This window comes from Pocillopora damicornis, chromosome 7, assembly GCF_964200805.1.
Source record: "Pocillopora damicornis chromosome 7, jaPocDami1.2, whole genome shotgun sequence".
NCBI lineage: Eukaryota > Metazoa > Cnidaria > Anthozoa > Scleractinia > Pocilloporidae > Pocillopora > Pocillopora damicornis.
Window position 1 is genome coordinate 17,381,566 of NC_142676.1, and position 21,065 is coordinate 17,402,630.

Below are 21,065 nucleotides of genomic sequence, written 5' to 3' on the forward strand. Positions count from 1 at the left end.
GAGAAAGATCGACACTTACAGTTGGATGTCAACGCTTGTTGTCTCTACAATTAGAAGGAAAAAAATTGACCACGGTATTTCCGTATGTTTCCAAGGAGAGTTGAGTGTGATTCAGTTGAATAGCCCTTTTTAACTCGTGAATTGCGCGCATGCGCAATTCACGAGTTATAGATACGATGTGGGGAATAGCATTCGCTCGCTCGCTCGCTCGCTCGCTCAATTGGTCGATTCCTGTAAACTTTTTTTAGATTTTAGGCTTTTGAGTACATTTGATAGTTTTTGGCGAGCAATAAACAGACGAAATGGCGACCTTTGTTGCTAAGAATAGTGGTGGGGTGAAAAAGAAGCCAATGATAATCTTAAAAGAGTTTTTTTTTTCGTTTTAGTTTCAACAAGCGGCGCCAGCGACTGGCAAGCATTCAAGGATTCACACTGAAATAACAACAACCTTCGTTTTTCATAAAATTGTAATTTACAATCCTTGAACTTGAAAAAAATCCGAAGATTCATTGAAAATATCACTTACTGCGAAGCGCTCGGAGTTTACAGATGTTCAAAAGCTTTTTCTGTTATAGCGTAAGATTGAGGACAAAATTGATCATTACGTTTCGTCGCTTGTGTTTTTCCTGTGTGAAGCAACAAAAGATGCCGGCGACTGACTAAATAACAAGTTAACACGAAAATCAAATAACACTTAGACAAACAATTTTAGCTACCGATTTTCAGTGAATTTTTAAAGAACAATTTTCTTGTAAGTTTCAAGACAATTTGAAGATTCAACATACATACAACGTACTAAAATGCGAAAGTTACACACCACAAAATTGATAAATAGGCCAGAAATGAAATTCTATCTTGTTATTGATTATACGTTGCCTAGCACGTGACTTAAATCTACCCAGGCGGAGATCTAAAATGACAGTGGCAGGCTTGGCTTAGTTATATTACTCAAAACTCGTTCCCGTTTGTCTCATTTGATAAAGAGGGAATCGTTGATGTTTTCATTAAGACAGTATTGCCTTGATTTTCTAACATTTACAACGAAAGACAGTAAATTTCACTTTTCACCCACATTTACTTCCAACCTCTTCTTTTGAACCAGAAACAAAAATGATAGACGTTTAAAACACATGACATCATCCACCTTGTTAAATGTAATAGCATGATCATTTCAATTGTAATGCCTTCTTGTCCCAACGTTACTTTGTTTCTTTGCTACATTAGCGAACACTGAACTACTGCTCGTACTCTAGATATGACAATCAACCACAAAATTCCCTAAACCAGATAACATTAAACATAATCTCAAAAATCATGTGTCAATTCACGAGTTTGCTCACAGAGCACTTTGATTTTCTTTTAGTACTCCTCAGAAGTGTCTTCATAGCAAAAAAAGAAAGGAGTTTAACTTTTTCTTTTTTTTTTCTTTTTTTAAATTCGTGGGAGGATATACGTCGCAATGTGTCTTTTAATTATCTTTAGAATAGTGATCACAAAAAAAAACAAGTAATTTCACAACAAGAGGCGGTAGAGACCAGAGACAGACAAAGGAGATGGCCAATAGCCTTTTAATCTTTAAATTGTCTTTCATTCAGAAATATAGATACTTACAGCTAGGTGACAAAACTCATTCTCTCGCCATTAAAAATTTTCCTTCGTTTCCATAGAGGAATTGACTTTGTTACAGTTAAAAGAGGTAGTTGAACACGAATTATGAATGATGGTCGATCCGGCTCCAGCTCTTTATTTTTGGCTGAACTCTCTATAAAGGAGTCCACAAATGCAAAGGTTCAAAAACTGAGAAACAGTCCCATTGGAAATTACGTCACTCAACCTCCTTAATTTTGTATCCGCCACCTTTAATGATATTTCAACTGGGTTTCTTTTAGGTTATTTGTTTTATTTGTATTAAAGAAGCTGAATGTTTGGAATGACTTTTTGAAGCAGTATCAGTACGCAAAGAGAAAAAATAGAAAGCAATTTAAGGAAACGGTACAGAAATACTCAAACTTAATTTACACCACGCACAAAACTAGGGTCCCTGGTTGGCACAGTGTCGTTTCTCAAAAAGCACTTCATATCCATCCCTAGGGTCTCCATCATGCTATTTAATATGGACAAGTTTCGCTCATAGCATAATTCATCAAAATTTGCCCAACAAAGCGACGTTTACGGCCAAGTTGGATCGTTACGATCTTGTCTTTGTCTGCGGACAAATTTCACCCATTTTCTTCTTACAATGTGGATCGCTCGGGAACTGAAACATTCTATGCCCTGTGCCGGAACGATCTATTGTGACAGCTTTGCTGGTCAGAGCCGGGGCACCAGCTCAATATCGCCCTCGTTGCCGAATTCGAGTGAATTCGATTTTATGTTCTAAAGTGACGTCAGCGGTTTTTTTGTCAAATGGTACTTTGGCCGCGCAATTCGAATACCTTTTTTGAGGGGAAAATAAGATGATGTCTCACATTATGTACAACAATCCTGAATGACCTTTACACTTCACTGGTGCTTCTCTTGACAAACACCTGCTCCGACAACTATACCTACTTCATCTCCTACATTTTAAACATTTCAAAAATTGTTCTAAGAACAGATGTGCAATGTTATTAAGTAAGCAGTGATCCTAACGAAGCACTTAAGTACCTTAGTCCTTGTCAAAGAGAGGCTGTTGAGGGATTTTTACATTTATGTATCGAGTCCCTAATATTAAAATCAAGCAAAGCTGTACATATTTATCACCAAGGAGAAATTACTAATATCACTGCCACTAAGTAAATACCATTTCTCCTCACTGTACGGATTTTTAAAGCGAAATCAAGAAACCTAAACTTAAAGCTTGGTTTTACAAATGATCAAACTAACGAAGCCGAAGCTAATTTTCAAGAAAAAGAAAAGTAAAGTAAAAGTTAAGAGAAAACGGTTGATTGACCGAGTCAAGAAAATGTCGCCCTACGACGAGAAAACATGTCATTATTAAATTAATAGCGAACGGAGGTATTTAAACATCTCCGAATCTAAACACAAGCATTTTAACTTACTATTAGTCACTTGCTTGAAAATAATTTGCATAAATCAACTAATGGTGAGCTCTGAATGTGTTTTCAAAGACGAATATAAAAAAAAGGCCAATTTTATCGACCTTTCACTTTTAAGATGTAAGTGTATTATCTATTGAACATTACATGAAAAGATGAAAGTGCAGGTAAAGAGTGTTTGCTCAGAGACCGCCTAATTCCTTCAATTATTGAAATATGGACGCTGTGTATCTGAGGTCTAAGCTTGCTTAAGACGTCACTCTTGTGCATGTCTGCATTCCTCTATGATAAAGGGTCAGTGTAACCATCTGAAATATTAAACGTTTAGTTCAAGTTTTCCTCTTTTGTGAAAGGAAATAAATTCGTAAAAAGTTACTCGTCACATTTAGCTCCAAACCAATGCTGCGTTGTAGAAGCAGGAGAAAACGAGCAGCGGTGATCCGGATTAAAGAATTTATTTTCAAATCTTCCGAAATTTTTTTCACCGGAGACTCCACCTGGTTTTCCATCAAATTCACATTTCTTATTTATGCTAGCGTAACTCTTTATGTGCCAGGACACATTTTCCTCTTGTTTTGTGAGGGCGGTGCAATTAGAACAATTGATTCCTCGGATATTGACATATTCGTACATCTTGCAAGTGTCCAAGGTACCAAAAATGTCATGACCTGCTAGCTTAGCGCGTGCGTAGTCCGTATACTGCAGGCCATCCGTAGAAAAGTTACAAGTTGCTCTCAGATGTGTGGAGTGATTAGCAAGATACTGCATCTGTGATAAGGATAGTCGGAACTCGTTCCAATTAACTTCCCCCTCTTCAATATCAATCTCAAGGTTTTTGCCAAACCCTGCAGAATTGAAGGTATTTCTCTTGGAAAAGGAAAACGATTGTATTAACGTCCATACAAAGCCAGGTTCAGACTGCAAGTCACAGTAAAGAGAAAACCGTTCATTAACTGAATTTGAGATGTCGTATTTTCCTGATGTCGAGGCACCGTTCTTAGCTATGTCTTTGCAGCTTCTCAGGTATTTCATCTTCTCACACCGCTGACCAGAGTAGGTGTTAGGACAGGTACAGTTAAACCTGGTGCTGTGAGTGTCACAAATCTCCTGACATACCCCTCCATTGAGACAAGGATTGGTGCGGCAGCATCTGTTGTTGCAATGATGCTTCTCTGGTGCATATTTGTCTCCACCCTACAGTGACATTTAAAGGATGTTTTAGCTCACCATGCTCATCGAATTGGGTTGGCATGTGCGTTGTAGCAACCATCAACAACTCTCACCGGAAACGGATCGAATCGATAACAAACAGTGCGAGCAAAGTACGTGTGCCTACAACACATAGCGGGGTGCCAGAATGGAGATGAAATGTCCATCAAAATTAGATTTGAAATGCAGTAATACAGCAATGGTTAATTCAATGGTGTCTTTATGCAATTTGTTGTCACTTCTGTTCTGCCGTTCCCTTCGCATTACAACACGGCCGTTAAGAAAAAAGTTTGCGAGAAAGACAATGAACCCAATCCTCTCTTAGCCAAATCAGTTTGTTTTGGTTTTGTCTAGACCAATCATATCGCAGACAAAACGATATGCAGAAAATTGTCTTTAGCCAAGACTGACATATAACAGACCTTTTTTTTAAGGAGTATCGCAAAACTTGATCATGTGGAAATATTTATTTTATTTACGAACTTGAACATCTTGGGATATTTACTTTGTTTACGAAAGTTCATAAATAAATGAGTAAAACATTAGATAAATAATCTTATCTCACCTTCACCGTGTAGCTTCTCACCAAATCATAATAATTTCCCCCTTGCCTCCATTTCATCGCCGCTGGCTCCATGTCCTTGTTAGCTTCGTTGAGCTCACAATTGTTTTCTTTGGACAGAGGGAAATAATTCATGGATACACAAAGGCAGTCATCTTTGCACTTCAAGTGACACTGGATGGCGTTTGGGACTGTCAATCTTTCAAACACGTGACCCTCAAGAATTTGGTCATGGATGACATCGTCATCGATAGCAAACTTGAAGTTTTGACATGTTACTTTTTTCTGTGCCTCAGTGGAGAGGGTCAAATTGAATACAAACAGCACGACTTGGAGATATTGTACGATGCCCATAGCAATAGCACTACTAATGTGAAGAAAAAAAGATGCATGATTATTTAATCAGGGGTAATCTGGAACGAAATACATAGATATTTGGGCCTCTTGCTTAAAAGCGACCTACATTGATGCATTTTTAAAAATTAACTACGAAATTGTTTTTCTTAAAGCATGAAGCATAACATTTATCTTAACTGCAACGGAAAGAAAATAATCGTTAGCAGTAAAATTTCCAAAATTTTAGTCGCTAGCCGTAAGAGCCATTATCATATTGAGACCTTCTTCTGATTCAATAAACGTTTTGAAAGACTGAAAAGAGTGTATTCGTCTCACTGTGAAGTCGATCTTCACTACAGAATCACCTATTTGCGGAATTATGAAAAGAAGACTAGGCAAACATTCAAGCCTAAACGAAATTGCTCCTCGACGATTTGTGTTAGGAATGCTCTACAAAAGGAGCCGTAAACGTTCCCTGCAGTTTAGCCTAAGCTGAACACAGTTTATAGAGAATTGATTGTCAGCTCAAATGCTAAGCTGATTTCTCTTCATTGTCTAAGTTGCAATGGAGGGAGATATATTGGCAAATGGAACTGATATAAATAAATACACGAACCAGTAATTGCTGATTAAAAGTATGTCTCCTACAGTCACTTGAATACAAAGTTAAATCCGCCCGCATGACGAGCTTTGCGTCGGAAAAATTTTTTATGCAAATTAGCTGGCTGCACATTCAATGTGCAGCCAGCTAATTTGCATAAGTAAATCAAGCCAAAGTTTAACGCCTCTTGGTGGCATGAGGTGTTCGATGAACATTCCAGGACATCCGATAATCGCTATAAAAAAGTTAATAAAGCTCCCCTCCAATGAAATGGAAAAAACCGCAACTTCCGATGATTACATTTCTAATCATTTTTAACTCGTGAATTGCGCACATGCGCAAGAGCGAGTTATAGATACGATGTGGGGAATGGCATTCGCTCGCTCGCTCGATTGGTCGATTCCTGTTAACTTTTTTTAGATTTTAGGCTTTTGAGTGCATTTGATAATTTTTGGCGAGCAATAAACAGACGAAATGGCGATAATCTTAAAAGAGTTTTGTTTTTTTGGTTTTAGTTTCAACAAGCGGCGCCAGCGATTGGCAGGCATGCAAGGATTCACACTGAAATAACAGAACAACCTTCGCTTTTCATAAAATTGTAATTTACAATCCTTGAACTTGAAAACAATCCGAAGATTCATTGAAAATATCACTAACTGCGAAGCGCTCGGAGTTTACAGATGTTCAAAAGCTTTTTCTGTTATAGCGTGAGATTGAGGACAAAATTGATCATTACGTTTCGTCGCGTGTGTTTTTCCTGTGTGAAGCAACAAAAGATGCCGGCGACTGACTAAATAACAAGTTAACACGAAAATCAAATAACACCTAAACAAACAATTTTAGCTACCGATTTTCAGTGAATTTTTAAAGAACAATTTTCTTGTAAGTTTCAAGACAATTTGAAGATTCAACATACATACAACGTACTAAAATGCGAAAGTTACACACCACAAAATTGGTAAATAGGCCTGAAATGAAATTCTATCTTGTTATTGATTATACATTGCCTAGCACGTGACTTAAATCTACCCAGGCGGAGATCCAAAATGACAGTGGCAGGCTTGGCTTAGTTATATCACTCAAAACTCGTTCCCGTTTGTCTCATTTGATAAAGAGGGAATCGTTAATGTTTTCATAAAGACAGTATTGCCTTGATTTTCTAATATTTACAACGAACGACAGTAAATCTCACTTTTCACACACATTTACTTCCAACCTTTTCTTTTGAACCAGATACAAAAATGATAGACGTTTAAAACACATGACATCATCCACCTTGTCAAATGTAATAGCATGATCATTTCAATTTTAATGCCTTCTTATCCCAACGTTACTTTGTTTTTTTGCTACATTAGCGAACACTGAACTACTGCTCGTACTCTAGATATGACAATCAACCACAAAATTCCCTGAAAAACCAGATAACATTAAACATAATCTAAAAAATCATGTGTCAATTCACGAGGTTACTCACAGAGCACTTTGATCAAGATACAACTCTACTTTGTTAGCTCACCTTCCAGAAATAAGAGTCCAGAGAAATGCCTCATACAAACTTAACAGGTCCAATTCGAATAAACCTAAGGGGCGGTGCGCTAAGTTTATTTTCTCTGAAGAGACAATAAATGTCTTAAAGAAGACAACAGTAAATCGTTAACACAAGGTCCACAAATAGCCCTGACCAAATGTTAGAAATAAACATATAACAGTAACACTTTAAAACACGTAAAAAAGAAGAAACTTAAAAATAGCCTAAAAAAGCGGCATCGGTAAAGCTGATTTCACCTCCATGATCGAAGACCTGGGCCAATCTAAGGCTAACTCCGACAAACCCCTCTTTACACAGGTCATGGTTTTGAACTTTTAAAGTCCAGAAACTGTGTTGATTAGATAATCCAGAGAATACACATCGCTTTCCATTGATGGTCTCCCCGTTCAGTCTACAAGCTTCGACGCAATGCAACTATTCTTATAATGACCTTTTTTGTACGAAGGTTTTGTAACGGCATTTTTAGCTTTACCGAAGACATCACTATTGCCAAAATCGACTATAACAGGGGAGAAGCTGGTCTGAAACACCGTTATCGCATTTTAGGTCATTGTGAACAAATTCACACGTATGAATATCGTCTTATGTGTCTGTCGTGGAAGGAGGGTAAAGACCCAAGAGGGTATAGAAGAGATTAAAAATTACCCTCAGGTATACAATATCCAGAGGGTATAGGAGAGATTAAAAGTAACCCTCAGGTATACACTACCCAGGAAGGTATAAGAGAGATTGAAAATAACCCTCGGGTATACACTACCCCGGAGGGTATAGAAAAGACTAAAAATAACCCTCAGGTATACATTATCCAAGAGTGTATGGGAGAGATTAAAAGTAACCCTCAGGTATACACTACCCAAGAGGGCACGAAAAATTGAATTCACATTAATTTATATCAGGAGACCGCTCTTTGTCTGGACTCTTTCTTTTGACTGAAATTTGAGGTATCCATCGTTAACTTATACAATTATTACCCTTTACTAGTTCCCGAATGTCGTTGTCAAGCTCGGCTATTCTTGACAGACAAGAATCTTTGCAATTTCCCATGATTTTTCGACTGGAGGCATTTCCCGCCTAAAGTATACGATCGAGAGCGATTTGATTTACCGCATCAACAACAGGATTATATTTTGAGACCTCGCGAATCCATCTGCTGGAATTCTCCCTGTCTAATTATTCCGGCACAGAGACCAATTGAAGATATACGAATATGTTGTTTGGTTACCTGGGGTTGAACGAACAGCCTTTGTTCGCGCGCTTGAGACCTGCTGGCGGGACAGAACGTATTGTACTCTACACTGGTGACAGAAATATAGCGCCTCTTTAAGATTCATGCTGCGATTTTGTTTCGGGGCCAAAGCTCATCAAATCTCAGTGAAACAGCCGCTGCAATGAACTTTATCAAAAACTGACGTTCATGTGTGAAATCGCCCAAGTTAGAGGAGTGTTTCTTGAAACGTAAAACTTTCAAAAGTTTCTTGTGTGTCCTTTACAAAAAAAAAGCGTTTTGAAAATAAACGATGATAAAACTCGCAACTAACTTCTATTTCTTCTTTATCACTTGAGTACGATGTATCAAAACTCTCGTTAGAGCTTGCTGAAGGTAGGTATACATCGCTATCGGACATTATTTCAAGAGTATTTCAGCGCTGACCGTTACAAGAGAAGTGAGAGATTTGTAATTTTCACAGTTTTCTACTTCATCACTCAATAATTCGTTACCAGTCCATGGATCACTTTGGAAACAAAGTAAGAGCACTTTAAGGCCCGAAAAAACCTAGTGTTAAGTTTTTTTGACATTTTTCTTTTCACGGAATTGGTTTGTACATATGATAAGCTAAATGTTTCTGCGAAGCAAAATTCGCGTAATAGGCACTTTGATAATTTATTTTTAATTAAGTAGGGAATTGCCATGGAAAGTGTCTGACGTTCATGTATTAAATAAAATCGCCTAAGTTTAAGGAGTGTTTCTTGAAACGTAAAACTTTCAAGACTTTCGTGTGTGGCTGTTAATTAAAAGAAAGCGTTTGAAGTTAAAGAGAGATGTCAGAAGGTTTAGATTTACAAAACTGCAAAAAGAGAAAGACAAGTAGCAAAACTGCCAAAATTTTAACCGTTAGCCGCAAGAGCCACTACCATGTTGAGACCTTCTTCTGAGTCAGTAAACGTTTTAGAAGACAGAAACGAGTGTATTCGTCTCGCTGAACAGCATCACCAATTTTCCAATTTGCCGTAATCCGAAAATATGTTAGACAATTCAGTCTTGACTTCATTTTAAGATTGGCAAATGGAAGTGATATGAAAAATAAACGAACCAGTTTCAATTCCTCTACTGCAGTAATTGCCGATTAAAAGTATGTCGGTTACAATTAGTTGAACGCAAAGCTAAGGTCGAAGTATATCAAATCTCAGTGAAACAACCGCTGCGATGAACTTTATCAAAAAGTGTTTCATGATAGATGTTTCTGTCTGACGTTCATGTATTAAATAAAATCGCCTAAGTTTAAGGAGTGTCTCTTGAAACGTAAAACTTTCAAGACTTTCGTGTGTGACTGTTTATTAAAAGAAAGCGTTTGAAATTAAAGAGAGATGTTAGAAGGTTTAGATTTACAAAACCGCAAAAAGAGAAACTCTACCTACCATTAATTGTTAAACGATCCTTTTTCAACGATGCACTTGATGAGTATCTATCCTCGACAGAATATTCTCTAAGAATTATTTGCAATGTATTTTTGCCACATTGATATTTAAAGCGGATCGCAATTTATTGTTTACCACAATATTTGAAACATTGATGAAGGTATTAAAGTAAGCTTGCTTTCCATCAGCGAATGAAAATATCTCAAGTTTTGCCACACCTGCTAATGGCTCAAACTTATGGCGGGTTTCTTTTCTAGTTTTAAGAAAAATTATCAAGTACACACCAGTCGGCTACAGATCAAACAAATCTAACAAACTCTTATAATATCCGTAGACTCAAAAACCCACAAATAACCATTTGTATTCACTGGAAAGTTCTCTCTGTAGGGGCAGTTAATAATTATTTACCAAAGTAGAGGTGGATATCGATGGAGATTATCTCTATCATTTTCACCGACACTCGCTCCGGGTAAACAAGTATTTTAGTATATGCCTAACAGAAAAAAAAAAAGTTATTTATTTCAGTCAATAAACTGAAGAGGAGTCTGAAATTAAATTCTCGACGTGAGATTTGTCTCTACGGCTGAGTGGAGCTGAGTGTTACTCGCTAATCACTTCCTAGCTAACCAATCAACGTGACGAAAAGCCCTATTTACCGGTGTGAGAAAAACTAAGATGAATAACTTACGTTCGTAATTACAGCCTTATAGGATGTTTTAAAAGAGAATCGCAACGTTTTTCAAAATATTATGAGCTCTATTCGTGTTCCATTGGGGAACATTAGCAGTCCTTTGTTTCGGTGACTATTGATGTTAAGTGTTTCGAAAATTGTAATTTTTGAACTAAATTTTGAATTGGTCGATTTCAGCTCCGTTTTTCGAAAAAAAATATATTTTGAGCCTAATTCGGAAAAAAGAAATGCGTATTCTTTTTTTTACAAGTAACGAAGAAGAGCTACGTACATAAACGCGCTGGAAATTAAAAGTCTAGAATAGGATACTATTCGAATAACTGAATGTGTTATTAATAAACTTTGGTCCAGACTAAACTGTTCTGTTGTGCCTATATTATTGAAATGCCAGCTGCTGTGTTACCGCAGAAATCAAAACAAACTGCGCCTCGTAACTTAAAAGACAGAGATAAATTTTCAAATAACAAGATTCATGCACCAATTGCCTAAAAACATACAGGTGAACATGAGTTTTTAAGAGACTCACCGAGGACAAACAAGGCTAAAAGCCTTTTCGAAGAAATGCTTGTTAATAATAGTTCAAATTTTGCTGTTGGACGGCCTCATTCTTTTTCTCTGGTTTTTAGCGTCTACTTTTTGCCTTCTGAGGTATAATTCAATAAATAATTTTTAATCGATTTGTCTTGGGAATTATACCTCCGTCCGAGAGACTGTTCTATTCATTGTATTGTAAGCGAATTTGACATTTCCCACCGCCTGGACAAGGTGCCTCCTTCTCCATCCCATAATGCTCTCTTGTTATTTATCAAAACTTTTCCTCTCAATTTTTAAATTTTTACAGATAAATGGAAATTTCGTGAATTTGCGAAAACCTAGAACATCGTCCGAACTTCATAAGTTTTCATTCATAAGTTCAGTTTTCATTTCAGTTTTTGAAACATGTATGGGAAGCACATGCCTCGAAATTAAAAATTTACATATTTATCCTCAGCATCCGTTAATATTAAAAACACGTAAAAAGACTCTTTCTTGAAATCAAATGGAACGTTGTTTCTTCAGAGGAAGTTAATAGTAACCAAATCAACTTTACTGTCTGGTCTGAGAAAATTAAACATTTATGCTCATAAGTGGAGAAACTTGAGAAGTTCCTGTTTTTCTATTTGTAAAGAGGAGCGACGACGTAAATGCGTTTGTAAGAAAAGGTCAGGGATTTCACTACATCCGATAGTGGCCAGGTTTTCAAGTTAGAAAGTTTTTGAGAGAGTAGGTCACTTTTAAATATTTATCAAGCATTTGAACGCGCTATTGACATATATTTCGTATGCGAAGTAAATTGAATAAAAGTAACAAAACACCGAAGGGTTATTGTGACATATCATAGAGTTTTTAAGTTATGGTGGCATGAAGACTGCCTTAGTAGAGATAAAGCCACACTGGGTATGCTAAGCTGATTTCTCTTCATTGCTCAGGTTGCAATGGAGGGAGATATATTGGCAAATAGAACTGATATAAAAAATACACGAACCAGTAATTGCTGATTTCGGTTGCTTTTAGTTGAATGCAAATCTAAATGTCGAAGTATATCAAATATCAGTGAAACAGCCGCTGCGATGAACTTTATCAAATACTGACAGGCGAATGGCAACCACACAGAACTTGATCAAAAACTTCATGTATCAAATCGCCCATCGTTGAGGAGTGTTTCTTGAAATGTTAAAGTTTCAAAAGCGTTTTGAAAATATGAGAGAACTCAAAACGTTTTGTGTTACAAAACCGAAAAAAGGGAAACTCTACCCACCATCAATTGTTAAAAGATCCTCCTTCAGCGATGCACTTATGAGTCTCTGTACTCTACAAATTCAACTCAAAGGACGAATTGGACTGTATTATTCACACTTTAATGTTTAAAGAGGGTCGTATTTTATTATTTACCATAGGATCATAGGATATAAAATATTAATGAAAGCTCTTAAAGTAAGCTTTCTTTCCATCGATGAATGAAAATATCTCAAGTTTCGCCACGTCTATAAATTTCACAACCGTATGGCTGGTTTCTTTTCCAGCTTTAAGAAAAGGAATAGAGTACAAACCAGTCGGATAACAAACTTTGATCTGATTTTCTATTCGTAGACTGGAAAAACACATAAGTTCTGTCTGTAGAGTCAGTTAGTAATTATTCACTCAAGTTGAGGTGAATAGTGGTGGACATTATCTCTATCACTTTTACCGACAAATTTATTTACTGCAATCAGTAAAAACTTGAAGAACTAAAATGAATTATTTATGTTCATAAGTGCAGCTTTATAGAATGTTTTAAATAAGAATCGCGATGTTTTTCAAAGCAGTAAGACCCCCCGTCAAGTTCGACTGTCAAACATAAGAGCTCTTCTATGGCGGTGACTATTTAACAAATAGAGAAGCCTGGACTGTGCTCTGTTCTGTTATGAAGCACGCAGGAAGCGGCTAGAGCACGAAAGAAGTGTTTCTCCTCACTTCTTAAGTGCTCTAGCTGCTTCCTTAGTGCTTTACAACAGAACAGTATGTGCACAGTCAAGGCTTCACTGTTTGTTTTATAATGAAAGAATCGGTTAAGTTCCCCAAGCATTAATTTCAATTTTAAAAACAAACTTTATTTCCAAAGCGGACATCAGTGTCGTCAGCATGCTCTATACTCTCATAAAGCACGCAACAATAAGCCAATCAGAATCCCTGTTAGAATGGTTCAAATAATCTGATTGGCTGTACAAGACTAAAGCTGTCAAAAATGTCAAACCATCAAAGTTCACAAACTTAAATAGCTCGGCAGGTCGAGTTTAACACTTTTGCCTGAAGATTTTTAGTCTCTTCTACAGAATCTGAAAGTGAAATGTTCAGTCAACTTCTGCCGAATTGTGGCTCATAAAAACAAGCAAGTTTTTTCACACGACAAGTAGAAAACAAAGTGTATAAGGCAAAAGTTTTAGGAATGAACGATAGCCGAATTCACCGGAACATGAACATCGCTCGTGATGACAACACCGTAAAACTAGGCTGCGATGACTGATGTGGCCCTCCACTCGACGCATCAGAAAAGATATCAGAGCAAGCTCTTATTTTTTCACTCGAAGGGCGGCTGATGTAGTTTCTGAGGTTTGCTTCATTGCGATGACCGGAGATCGCCATGATGATCGCAGTCGCTCTGACATCGTCATGAGTCGTATGAATTTTAACAATTAGGCCAGTTTGGTCATATTTTTCACCATTCCTGTTTTGTTCTGTTTTGTTTTTGAAGACAAAACTTTATATACTATACGAGTGTGAGCTGTGTTTGATTTTTGTTACCACACATAAGCTTGCAATCTTACTGAGCGTGAAACCCTTTCGAACTCGGTCTGTCCATTTTGTTTTCTCTTTGAGGATTTTCGACTCTGCTCACGTTTCAGTAAAGTAAATCATGGCGCCTGGCATGTTTACAAACCTCGGTCTGGTTCCTCCGTTGCTACTTGCCGTCTCGCTTGTTCCGAAATTTCACTTTCAATTATCGAAAAAAAGCTGGAGAGAAGTCCCGGAAAGGTCGGACATAGTACAATTTGGCAGATGGCGTGACAGCTTCAGCTCAGCTCCATGCTCTATACTCTCCTAGAGCACGCTCTTTTAACCAATTTCAGCAGGCGTTATATCCGAACTTCATCATAATAATGTGTAATGTTCCAAAACTTTTTAATTTACAGGACAATTGCCTTACAAGGAATTTACTTTAGACTGTTTTATTTGGTTTTCATGATAGGAATTTCACTTTTGAAGGAGTAGATCCCTTCAGGAAATTTGTCTGCCTAGTAAATTGAATAAAATAGATTAAAAAATTTAAGTTTACTACAACTTTGGCACAGTGTAGCTCCTCACCTGATCATGGCAATTTCTTTTCTTCTCTAAATCTCATCGCTAATGGCTTCATATCTTGATTGGCATTATTGAGCTCTCAGTTGCTTTATTTGGACTGAGGGAAATATGATTATATATACAAGCAGTCATACTTACACATCACATGTAACAAACGAATGGTCGCAAAATAAGGCGCATAGTTCCCTAATTATCTGTAATTGTCATAATTATCTACACAATTATTTCTTGGCCATGAATCAGAGTTGAACCATGAAGGGAAGGCTGTTGAAGTCATTAAGGTGCCAGTTCGAGTTAACCCGAGGTGAATACACTTACATGATTGCTGTATCAGTCAACTGCTGCTTGAAAAAACCTGAAATGAAAAAATGGTAAAATATCACAAAATCTTTCTCAGACTCTAACCCTTCCCTAGAAAGATGTGCAAATAAGGAACATAGATGATAATATTGGACACTTGATATCATTGATACTCCTTCACATTGTGTATATTTTGAACAGGAGCCGGATGATACGAATTATTCAAAACCGCATGCCATCCATTCACAGTTTAAAAGCGTCAACTAGAGAAGGAGAGATTAAGGTCAGCATTCACCATTGAGTAGTCTACTAGTGATCAAAACTGGAAATAATAGTAATAACACTGAAATAAAATATCACCCGAAGCAATTTTACTGTTTCTCCAGACATCGTTGTTGATGTTAAGTTGTTTTACTATTTTTCTGTAGTCATTTAACACAAACGAAGACACACAGCCAGGTCTTAAAATGATCGTCCGTGAAGTTGTTTTTGCCAACAGATAATAACTAATACTTACCCATTTGAAAAAACGTCATGAAAAAGAATCTATATGTGGCAGAAATTCAACATAAACACGGATATTATCAATCAGACACCTTAATTTTTTGTGAAAGTTAATGTAGTGGAATCATTTTGCATTGAAAATCTTCAATGTTCACAAATGTTACGCGGTTAAATTTTTCGTTTTCGTTGCTTCTTTCTAACTTGTGATGTAAATATGCTTGATTTAGAAGCCAGAAAAAATCGTAACTCACCGAGGACAGACAGAGCTGAAACCTTTTCCAGGAGATGCTTGCGAATAATTTTTTCCAATTTTGTTGTTGGACGGCCCCGTTCTTGTTCTCTTGTATTTAGCGGCTACTTTCTGATTTCTGGGGTATAATTCAGTTTTGAATGCGTGCATTGTATATTTTGTTTACATCAGGTAAATGGACAAAAAAATGATAGCGACAGGAACGCTAAAGCAGATCTTTGGGAAAATTTGAAAACATGAACGACCAAGACGAACAAAAAAGAAGGAAGTAGACAAATCAATTATTTAGTTCTAAACTGATATGATTTTTCTTAATCAGCGCCACGTTGTAATTGATAAGTGATAGAAAGTTTTACTTACGTTACTCACTCAACTTATCGATATTTTCAAGCGAGAATGAATAATTGAACCAGTTGTTTTTTGACCAACTTGTTTTAATCAACGCAGTTTGCCACTGATATTTCATTTACAGTTTCAATCGCTCAACGATGTGTAAAGTTTCGCTCATAAATTAAAATACTGCATGAAAAAATTGTAAAAATATCACAGTCGTTCTCAAACTCTAACCTTTTTCTACAAAGATGTGCACATAAGGAACATAGTAGTTATTCACCTCAAACGAAGACAGGCAGCTAGGCGTTAAGATGATCGTCCGTAAAGTCCTATTCAAGTAAACTTAGTGCAACTATACAATTTAGTCTTCGTCTTAAGCTATGACGACAACATACAACCAATAAAAGACAGAACCCTTAAAGAAAAACAAAAACCTTGTCTAATACTCACAACTCATTCTAGTTTTAGTAGATTATTGGAACTTAGAATAACCTATTCATGTTAAACTCCAAACCAGTATTGCGTTGTAGAAGGATCCGAAGAGGAACAGCGGTGATTTGTATTTATCGCTCCGGAACGATACCGTCCAAAATTATTTTCGTTGTCAATTGCTCCTAGTGACCCATCAAAATCGCATTCGTTTTCCTTGCTTTTGAAACTGTTCACGAACCAAGCACCATTAAGATCCATTCTTGTGTAGGCGGTGCAATCAGAACAGTTAATTCCACGGATGTTAATGTACTCAAACAGTTTGCAATCTCCACCCCAGTCGCCGAATATGTCATGAACTGCCAGAACTGCGCGTGCGTAGTCCGTATACTGCAGGCCATCTGCAGGTAAGTTGCATGTTACTCTCAGATATGTGGAGTGATTTGAGAGAGACTGCATATGTGATAAGGAAAGGCGGTAAGAGTTCCAGTCCGGTTCATTGTTATTGTCATTCACAGGGATATCCGTGCCAAACCCCTTATCCTTGTATGTGGCCTTATTGGCAATGGAGAACGACTGTATGAGTGCCCATACAAAGCCAGATTCTGAGTGCAAGTCACAGTAAACAGAGAACGGTTTATCGGCTGAATCAAAAATATCGTATTTTCCTGATTGTGAGGCTCCGTTGTTAGCGATGTCTTTGCAGTTTCTTGGATGTGTAGTCTGACCACAACGCTTACCAGTGTATTTGTAAGAACAGGTGCAATTAAACCTGGGGCTGTGATTGTCACAAATCTCCTGACATACTCCCCCGTTGAGGCAGGGATTCTGGCTGCAGCATCTATTAACGCAGCGATGTATCCCTGGAATGTAGCTTCCTCCACCCTAATTGAAAATGAACCTTTTTTCCTTAAACTATTCCTTGATTAAAGTAAAGTCCGGCGATGCAGGTGTTAAGAAATAAATTTAGGGGGGAGGGGGGGGGTTTGAGGGACGTACAAAAAAGAATTAGTCTTATCGTGCGTATATCAAGTTAGGGATGCACGTGAGAACTAAGTTTTAAGAGCACGAGAGAAGCGTAAGAGTTGCCTGAGTGCTCTTCACACTTCCCAAGTGCATCAAAAACTCGATACACGCACAGCTAAAGCGTGAACAAATTTCATTATAACATAGCATGCAGACACAAGTTGTGCTCGAAAAAAAAAGGGTTTATTACTACTTTTTCCGATTTACCAGGTAATCGCGTTCTACCCGAAAACTATGAATAAATGACAGGGTAAAAACGACCAAGAAATATTTCGAGACCAAATCTTTATTCAAAGAATTGTAAATTTTCTGCTCCAAAGCAAAAACGAACGAATTTCTTGCATGCACGAGGGCGTGTAGTAGATTCAACATGCTTGAATCGTTGTTTACTAGAATTCAAGGCCGGAAAATTGCGTATATTTGTGTTGGAGATTTTGAGAATTCAGAAATTATACGGTTTTAAAATAAAAATCTGCTAATGAACAATAATTTTAGTATATATCAACACTTAAAACTGGTATCAACCGTTCAAAAAACGAAGCAATAGCCTATAAATTTCTCGCATTTACGAGACACCTGTGATTGATTTACGCTGCTTGAAATGCTGCTGTTTACTTGAACTTACTACCCGAAAATTGCTTAGCTTTGAACCACAAATTCTGAAAATCGTTCGATTTCGAGAACAAAATCTTCGATTGAACAAAACTTTGGTACATATCAACGCTTTAAAATAATATTTTCCGCTCTAATGAAGAGTTCTCGGCGTGGCAAAGCCTCAGTTGAAGTCAGAAGACTTAGTTCTGTTTTCACACTGTAAAATTAAAAGAGCTGATTTGGCCCCAAAAATGGGGCCAAAACGAGTGAGTCCAGTTTGGCACTTGCTTAGGGTCAATTCAGCCCCATTGAAATGAGGCTGTTTTTGGCACCAATTTTGGGGCTGAATTGACCCCGTTGTAGGGGCCAAATTGGACCATGTAAAGAGTGAATTTGAAAAATACAGGGGCCACTTTGAAATTTATAGGGGCCAAAACAGCCCCCGAAATTTCAGCCCTCTCACAAATGGCCCCTTTAAAAAGAGCCAATTCAGCTCCATTGTGGGCCACTTCAGAAGTAGAGGGCTCTTTCCTCTCCATGCTGATTTTCCCCCTTACATTCAAATAATGAAAATACACCACATACTTTATCTTTCAAACACTCATTTATTAGCTTCTAGATATTGTTTCTGTAAAAACCTTTTATGCTACCTGATTTTACAGTTATTAAGAATCTTAATTGTGGTATAAAACAGACAAACTTTGAAACATCATGTGAAAGAATATAACATACATACATATTTAACATTAATTCAACCATTTTCTAAAATAGATCTCTTCCCTAAATCAGTATACTTCTTAACAGTGCAAGCATTGCAAGAAATCACACCCAAGAGACACTTGTGAGTAAAGCTTCCCTTTTCAATGACTTAGCAAATGTGGTAATGTAAAGCAGCTTATAATTAAGACTGATTTAAAGTACAGAAAATTATCAAAATAAGACAGAGGCAACAAATGGTCCAGTTCCTGCACAAGAATATAGACCTTGTTTGATTTGTGCATATGAAAAACAAAGAGCCTTAGAGCAGCAAAGAGTATTCTTCCAGTGGATGTGAGAATACATGCACTCATATTACTACTCTAGATATTATCAAAATATAAACTATCAGCAAGTACTACCGCAGGCATTTGCCAAGTCATTGAAAATAGAGGAAACAGTGACAAGAGTCTGCCTGTGCCCAATTTCAAGCAATGCTTGCTCTAAAAAAGGTCAAAATTGCCTTTGACCGATTGTAAGAAAATATAAATAAGCCAAGTAACCCAATGAGAGCATCAAGAATCTTTTCTTATGAGAAGTGACAAATTACACTTCCCTCTGTTACTATATTCAGGTGATTGATGTACTGAAGATCTCCAACAATTAAAATTTGTGCTGGACATAATCTCTGATTGCTGAATCAACATCAGCTACTCTATGCAATAAAAACAAGTTTTACAACCACATTAAAATCAAGCCAAAGTGCAAAAAGTGCCTGTAGCCAGAAAAAAAGAATATATATATATATATATATATATATATATATATATATATATATATATATATATATATATATATATATATATATACACACTTAAGTTAAAGAATTAAAGAGGATGCATCAATTCTCTGTGACTGAGTTTTGTGCCTAAGTGCTTGTCAGACAGAAAAGTTCTGTCTGACAAGCGCTTAGGTGCGAAATTTTGAGTCACAGAGAATTGATGTGTCCTCTTTAATTCTTTAACTTATGTATACTTAGCTCTACTACCACAGCATTGAGCACTTTATGCCAAGGTAGACTCTACCCCCACATTTACATATATTTATATATACATATTGTTTTTCTAAAACTATAAGCTAAAACACCAGAAATGGAAGTGGAAGTTTAGCTCAATGTGTGTAATTTGTCTCCCATTCAAGACTTGAAAAACTAATGTATGACTCCCAAAATATCTGAAAAAAATCAGCTATTCTATGTCCAATATTTATCTAATGGTTTGACAACAGGAATATTTTAAAAAATTGCAAAATCAAAAAAACTAAACAAAAAGGAAAAATGAATACAACCCCAAAGTACTTGAACCTTTGTATCTGGACTTCATTGGCAAATGGGCTCAGAAATTTTAGCTGTTCATCTTAGTACCAAAGTAGCAGTTTTTTGGACTTGTACCTCCAAAATGGTCACAACTTCATTAAATGCATGTGATGACAAACACACAAGAACAAAGGTCATGAACTTAAAAGGTGAGAGTGATTATTTTGCAACTTTTTATTTTAAGGCAAGAGATTCAGCACCACAAAATTGTCTCTCTTCACTGCAAGCAGAAGAGGTGAAGCAATAGATTTTTAGACCATACCAATCCATTCAGTTTCCAAGTCAACTTAGTCTAGTATCCTGCTAACCATACAAGGATACTCTGCAATAATTTTTTTTTGCAATCCACTGTTGCTCAGAGTACTGCTGATGAGATATCCCTTCTGGGTATCAACCTCTACTGAGGCAGAGAACTGTACAAAAAAACAAACAAATGAGCAAATTAATTTGTTGTCGGAGAACAGTAAATTTTTGCAACTACAAAGTTGCAAAATATTTGTAAGCAAACTGTGCATAAGAAGTAAAAACACAATAATGGTGATCATCAATGTATTTTCACCAAACTGTATATGTACTTATCAAGAAAAGAAATCATACATCTATGCACTTCAGTTTTAGTTCAGTATTCATGGATAAATAAGGATTGCTTGTAGACTTAAAAAACAAAACAAAGAAAAGTTTCTTACCCTCGATGGTAGTTGGAATTTCGAAAGCCATTCAGGAGGAACCTGTAGGTAAATATTTGTTTTCAAAAAAATTAAACTGTCTGATAACATCCTATCAATTCACTAATTTTTTAATTTACCAGATTTAAAAATTGGGTTTACTTTGTTTTATGTATGGTGCAAGTAAATACATATCTAATATATTTCAATAAAAATAAAGCAAATCTCGCCATTTTTGTAGGTGCAATCCCCGAGATTTGTCATCTTTAACTGACCAACCGGCACCTTGTGTGTTTTCCTTTAGGATATAATCGAAAGAAAGTAGTCGATAATGTACTCTTCACCATCCTGCTAAGTTTCATATACAAGAACTTACTTAGACAGTGCTCAG

At 36.7% G+C, this 21,065-nt stretch overlaps 1 protein-coding gene, 1 long non-coding RNA gene and 1 pseudogene across 2 annotated transcripts; all 3 read right to left on the reverse strand.

Annotated features, from left to right (window-relative positions):
• Positions 1-1,552: 1,552 nt before the first annotated feature.
• Positions 1,553-5,262, reverse strand: LOC149042902 (uncharacterized). Its single transcript, XM_089213192.1, has 2 exons — positions 4,813-5,262; positions 1,553-4,232 (listed from the first exon to the last, which is right to left on the reverse strand). The coding sequence occupies exons 1-2, from the start codon at positions 5,161-5,163 to the stop codon at positions 3,411-3,413; spliced, it is 1,173 nt and encodes a 390-aa protein (XP_089069318.1). The 5' UTR covers positions 5,164-5,262; the 3' UTR covers positions 1,553-3,410.
• An 11,119-nt stretch (positions 5,263-16,381) lies between these two features.
• LOC149042903 (uncharacterized) overlaps positions 16,382-21,065 on the reverse strand; it is an 11,866-nt pseudogene continuing 7,182 nt past the window's right edge.
• On the reverse strand, positions 19,743-21,043 carry LOC149042904 (uncharacterized). Its single transcript, XR_016188135.1, has 2 exons — positions 20,696-21,043; positions 19,743-20,422 (listed from the first exon to the last, which is right to left on the reverse strand). It is a non-coding gene; the product is annotated as an uncharacterized LOC149042904 (long non-coding RNA).